Here is a 6,510-nt window from a genome sequence, read left to right on the forward strand (position 1 = left end):
AAGTACCATTCTACCCAGGGTCTATTGTAGAAAACCCTTTTTACTAAGGGTTATTATTTGCTTGTAGATATATATATATATATATTCCTGGCTCCGCCCCTCAAACTAGGAAAAGGAAGAGTAATAAGTTACCTTATTAGTTTTCAATAGCCCTCTCTTTTAGCTAAGTTATTTGCATTCCTTGTTCTGGTAGAATTATGATTTGAGCATAAATACTCTCAAACTAGTTATAAATGCCGGCACTGAGAACCAAAAGTACTATCAGAAAACCAAAAACCAAATATGGCAATAAAGAAGAGCAGAAGGAACAGATTGCCAAACCTTCCGGAAGAGATCATCGTCCAAATACTTTTGCGAGTCCCCTCCAAGTCCCTCGTCCGATTCAGATGCGTCTGCAAGTCATGGCTCGCTCTATTCGCCGAGCCTGGCTTTACCAAAATGCGCGGCCATTGTGGCCTGATTGTATCAACTTCCCAGCGGGGGCGACAATCAGACTCAGTTAGATTGGATTTCGAAGATTTAGATAATTGTATTGTTAATCTCCATTTTTCACAGATCCCAAGTCGGTACCAAACACTGACGGTGTTCGGCTCTTGTAATGGCTTGTTATTGTGCAAATTCTCTTACTGTTCTGAAGACTTGTACTTATGCAACCCTACCACTAGACACTGCAAAAAACTGCCACCAAGTGGTCGTTGGGTTGGTAACTTTGGCTTCTATGGGTTTGGTTATGATTCCTCCATCGATGACTACATGGCTGTGAAAGCACATTGCAGCTATTCGAAAATTACTAAAACTACTGTATATAGAATTAAACTGTATTCACGAAGAACCAATTCTTGGAAAAGGGCACGAGATTTCCCTTACGCGGGAAAAATTCTACAAGACAAGGGGGAATTTGTTAACGGTTCTTTGCATTGGTTAGGACTTCCGCTTGGTCAAGGTTCAAAATTGTTCACGATTACTTGTTTTGATTTAGAGAAGAAGAAATTTGGAGAAATGTCAGTACCCGATTGCGGAAATATTGAGATTCGAATGTTAATTGTGGGGGTTTTAAAAGGGTGTCTTTGTGTAGTTTGTAGTGACCTGGAAAGATTGGACAATATTTGGAGTATATGGATGATGAAAGAGTATGGCGTGAAGGAGTCTTGGACCAAGTTAATAACCATACCACCTTCTTTAACAGAGCGGGATCCACCTTGGCCTTTATACATCACAAAGAGTGGTGAACTTATCATGCAAGTGTGGAATCGAGGGATTGTCGAGTACAATTTCGAAGACAAGACATTTAAGGATCTTTTGGTTGCAAAATCTTTCATTGAATCAGCTACGTATGTGGAGAGTTTTGTTCCACCGATTGAGAGCAAAATAATGAGTATTGAGTAAATTTTTTTTTTTCGTTGGGTTCAGTTATGTCTTAAATCTACGTTTGCAATATATGGTAGGGTTTTGTTTTCAGAAGCATTTGCTTAGCTAGAACTATTTAATGTAGTATATGTTTTATTTAAAATTAATTTTTTAAATTTCTAAGTTCTTTGTTTGCAGACAATTATTTCCCCGTGTGTTTGGTTATTGTTGGTTTCTTGACTCACGAATGAGTTCTTTCTAATTCTCTCTCTACTCCTAATTTTATTTATAATTTGAGAGTGGAACTTGGTTTATGCAGAGGTAAGATTAGATGTATATGACTGTTTTCTAAAATGTGGTCAATTGATCATAATTTCGTAGTTGAATGTTGAAAGAAATTATCTGTTGAAATTATAAGGTATAATTGAATTTGTTAAAGTTTAGATCAAATAATATGAGTTCAATAAAATTTGTTAAGGTCAGCCCAATATCAGTCGCCCGGAATTGGGAATATCGCTATTTCCCATTAATATATATATATATAATTTTTGATAAATTACACTGTCCCAGTTACCCAAACAAAAAAAAAAAAAAAAAAAAAAATTTATACCGTCCTTTTTCGTCCATATACACTGAGCTCAAATGTTAATACGAGCAATTTTTGTAATTTTCAAATTCCACTTCTAGAAGAAATTTTATTGCAATATATATATATAAAAGAGGATAGAAACATAATTATAAATTCGTCAAATTTAATAGGGGTCAATATAATTTGTCTAATGATAGAGACCGCGGTGGCCTTAATAGCCCATTGGGTTAGTGCCTTAAATTTTGAAGTGTCATCTACTAATTTAATTTTTAACCTTTATTGCCTTGAAAATATATATATATATATATATATATAATTCAACCTTGGAATTACTCAAAATTCATGGGTACTCCTTCCATATGCTTACAAGTTTTAATTATACAAAATTTATTCATATATGTATTATTATTATTTACTACAACGACAATTCTCTCTACTTTAGGACTGTGTAAACCCCATCAATATCCTTCATTAATTAAATTATCAAACATTTGAAGATAACAATTGACAAATAATAGAACATTCATTCTTACATCCAAAAGAGTACAAAAGTAAGCTTATATATAAAACATTGCATTCCTTCTTATGGTAAAGTTAGTATTTGTTTTTGTTGATAAATACAAATTGAACAATGTTGGATTCAATATTGCATTCCTTGTCTTAGTGGATATAGTATTCGATTTTATTTACGCATAAAATCTCTGTGACCCGTCATTTATAAATTATATCCAACACGATAACCAAAATATACAGAAACCAAAAACAAAGAATGATGGCAAAAGATGAGAAAGGCACAACAAAGCCATTACCATATCTTCCTGAAGAGATCATCGTCAACATACTTCCAAAACAACCCGCCAAGTCCATCCTCCGGTTCAGATGCGTATGCAAGAATTGGCTCACTCTATTTGTGCAACCTGGCTTCAACAAAATGCGCAACCAACGTGGCCTTTTTTTTTTTTGGGTAAATACCAACGTGGCCTTTTTGTCACATGTATGGACTTTAAAGCTGATCAATCGTCATTTCAATGTATGGACTTTGAAGCTTTGGATAATAATATTGTTAATCTCCATCTTCCATTGATCCGCAGTCGACCTAGAACCGCGAAGGTTTTGTGTTCTTGTAATGGCTTGTTATTGTGCAGTTTTGACTGGAATGCTAAAGACTCATTCTTATGGAACCCTACCACTAGACAATGCAAAGAGCTGCCGCAAACCGGTCCTTCAGAGTTTACCTACAACTTCTATGGGTTTGGTTATGATTCCTCCAAGGATGACTACAAGGTGGTGATAGGTCTTTATGAAAATATTTATGAAAAAGAATTTGAAATCCAAGTCTATTCACGAAGAACCAATTCTTGGAAAAAGATTCAAGGTTTGTTTTCAAGATTCGTTTTTGAAGGAAAGGGAGCATTTGTTAATGGAAACAACAAATTTATTTTTTTATTTTTTCCTCTTTTGTTTGGGGGATTCCTCTCCTCCATCACTTCAACATCTTGAAGGCTTTTGGATATATATATTCAAATTAATTCTATTGACCGTTCTCTTTAGGTACGTTTGGCAGTATGGAACTTTGAAATTAGAATTATTTACGAAAAAAAAAAAAAAAAACTTTGAAATTAGAATTGAGCATCATATTGGAACTTTGAAATTAGAATTGGGACTCTCAATTTCAAATTCATTATTTGGTACAAATCAATTTGGGATTAAAATTGCATTGTAATTCTAAACATTCCAAATCAACAATTTGAATCCCATGATATAATCAAGGATTTCCAATACCAAAACAAACCCGAACACAACACCTCTGTGGCTCTATATAGCTCACTCAACCCCAGCCCTTCAAGTGTAACATTTAATAGTGTCTCGTTCTCGTGTGGCCGTGTGAGTGGGTGTGTATGTGTTTATATATATATATATACACACACACACATATATACATACACTTGTACAGTATTATTTGCCCTTAAAAACGATAATAAAAGAGATAAAAGAAGGCTAATTACTGAGGGAATGTATGTATGTAAACGAGGTATAACGTGATGTGGATGTGGGCGTTGCTGGCAGCATATTGCCCAGGCTAATTAAATTCACATTTATATCTCTTATATTTACAATCTCACGTATCCGGGTTAGAGATGACAATTTGACTCGTTCTGTCCCGTTTCGTTCCATTTTTGGCAATTTTAGGGGACCGTTTAGCTTATTTGATCGGGATGGTTTGATGTAATAAAAATTTGCACGAGTTTGGCGCGGGGGAGGTCGCCCCACCCCATTTAGATAGACAAATTACTTAAGTACTCTAATTTCATTAATATATATATTTCTCACTATATATTAAGTACCATATATAACAATATTAAAGTAATAAATTAATTACAAGGAAAGTTGCAATGGTACAGAACTAAAGATGAGAGAAAAAAAAAGAAGAGTAAATCAATTTTAACAATAAATAAATTATGGTCTTAAATGGGGCGAGACGGGTACTCGCGAGGTAAAAATGTTAAACGGTTGCGGGGATGGGGTAGAAAGTCTTCCTGTTTTTGCGGTTTTGGATGGGGACGGGGGCAGGAGCGGGATTTTTAAACTGTTGCGGGAGTGGGGGAAGATACACCCGCCCAAACCCGCCCCCGTTGCCATCCCTAATCCGATTCATTGTTGGTCACATATATTTAAAATTTATCCCATGCCTTGGTAAATAAATAAATAATAGAAAACAAAACGTTCAATTAAGTTACTTAATTAGTTCTTGGCTTGTTAAAAAGAAAAATGTAACTTAATTGCTGTAATTAATTTGTAAAAGAAAAAAAAAGAAAAAAAAAAGTTGCTTAAAATTTGGGAGCCAATAGATATATATATATATATATATCATAACTATGCTATTCAGGTGATGATAATTCCAAATGCATATTTATAAGTGTGGACTGTTGAATCTTATTTGTTGAATAAAACTTATGTTGTCATTGAAATTTAACTTATATAGCAGATATAATTGGACCAATGTGATTATCAAAATTTAATTTAAATTAATTTGTAGAACAAAGAAAAAATATTTTTTAAAAGAAGTGATAAGAAAAGACGTGACTGATTATAAAAAATATGAATGTCTTGAATAATTTTGATTTTTTGTTTATTTGATTTCATTTCTTTGATAAATATATCTCAAAACTTCTATATACTTTCTTTTTGACTTAAGGTACAGCACAGAATATAAATAATATCAAAAAATAATATGTGAAATAAAAGCTATGGATACTGAGTGGAATTAGATATTAAAATAAATAAAATTCACATATCATGGGTGGATAGAGGGTTTGGGTGGACTGCATATTAAGTAGGGCTGCAAGTTGGATTGGCCCAACCTAGCTCAGTCTCAACCCAACCTTAACCCAAATCGGGTTGGATTGGGCCAGCCCGAATTGTATCTAACATGAGTTATGGTCAAAACCCAATCTGAATATTTTCGGGCCGGTTGGGTCGGGTTGATGGGTTGAGTATTTTACTCCATCCGTCCTATAAAAAGTATCACTTTTAGAAAATCGTGACTTTCACAAATTGAACTGACACGGTTTCTGAAACATGACATTATTTTTGGGACGGAGGTAGTAAATTTTTTTTTTTTCGGAAATTTATACATATTATATATATACACACATATTATATATATATATATATATTATATTTGATTATATTATTAATTAAAAAACAAAAAAAATTTAGGGCAAATCATTTCAGCCTCCCCAAATGCCTCCTGTCTCATTCTCAACTCTCTCTCTCTCTGCAACTGTAAACTACAAAATCTACAAGAATCAGAAGTTCAAAACCTATATATTTCGGAAATGTCTTCAAGAATCAGAAGTTCAAAACCCAAATATTTCAGATGTATGCAAGAATCAAAAATTCAAAACCCATATCGGCATATCATTTCAGATTGTTCAAAACATCAAAACCCATATCTTTCAGTTTCCATCGCCGGCTGTTCCATTGTGATAAAATGTGTCTTAATTTGTATAATTGGTGTTTTTGTTTTGTTTTTGTCATGTTTGAGGGTTGAGAGATAGTAGTAACATTGTGATAAAATGTGTCTTAAATTGTATAATTGTGTCTGTCTAATTTTGACGAGTGGCTCTATTAGATAATAATAATCTGTACGACATGGGTTCTCTTTTATTTGTATATTTGAATGTCTTTGGGATGCCTATTTTGTTTATTTTTTCTTTTAAGTATTCGTTGGATATAGTACACCCTCGGACATTATTCTTCATGGTATCAGCGGTGGTGGATCAGCGGCTGAGGGACGATGGCGGCGGCGGATCAGCGGCTGAGGAAGAGGGATGACAGCGGCTACGGTAAATCAGCGGCAGAGGGACGGCGGGAGAGAGAGAGAAAGAGAAAGAAGAAAGAGGAGAGAGAAAGGAGAAAAAAAAAATTATAATTTTAGGTTTTGGGTTCGATTCGGGTTGAGCCCAACCCCAACCCGAATATGTTTGGGTTTTGACAAAACCCAACCTGAACATAAGCCCGATTTGTGAATTGTATGTCCAGATTTTAAAATTTTTGAGTTGGGGTTGGGG

At 34.2% G+C, this 6,510-nt stretch overlaps 1 protein-coding gene across 1 annotated transcript; it reads left to right on the plus strand.

Moving 5' to 3' along the window:
• Window positions 1-282: 282 nt before the first annotated feature.
• Window positions 283-6,274, plus strand: LOC132275358 (F-box/kelch-repeat protein At3g23880-like). The gene is made up of 3 exons (XM_059776829.1): window positions 283-1,331; window positions 3,082-3,311; window positions 6,177-6,274. The coding sequence occupies exons 1-3, from the start codon at window positions 283-285 to the stop codon at window positions 6,272-6,274; spliced, it is 1,377 nt and encodes a 458-aa protein (XP_059632812.1).
• The last annotated feature ends 236 nt before the right edge of the window (window positions 6,275-6,510 follow it).

Source organism: Cornus florida, unplaced genomic scaffold (assembly GCF_030987335.1).
Source record: "Cornus florida cultivar Cherokee Brave unplaced genomic scaffold, ASM3098733v1 CherokeeBrave_3.0.0_Hap2_Chr01, whole genome shotgun sequence".
Taxonomy (NCBI): domain Eukaryota; kingdom Viridiplantae; phylum Streptophyta; class Magnoliopsida; order Cornales; family Cornaceae; genus Cornus; species Cornus florida.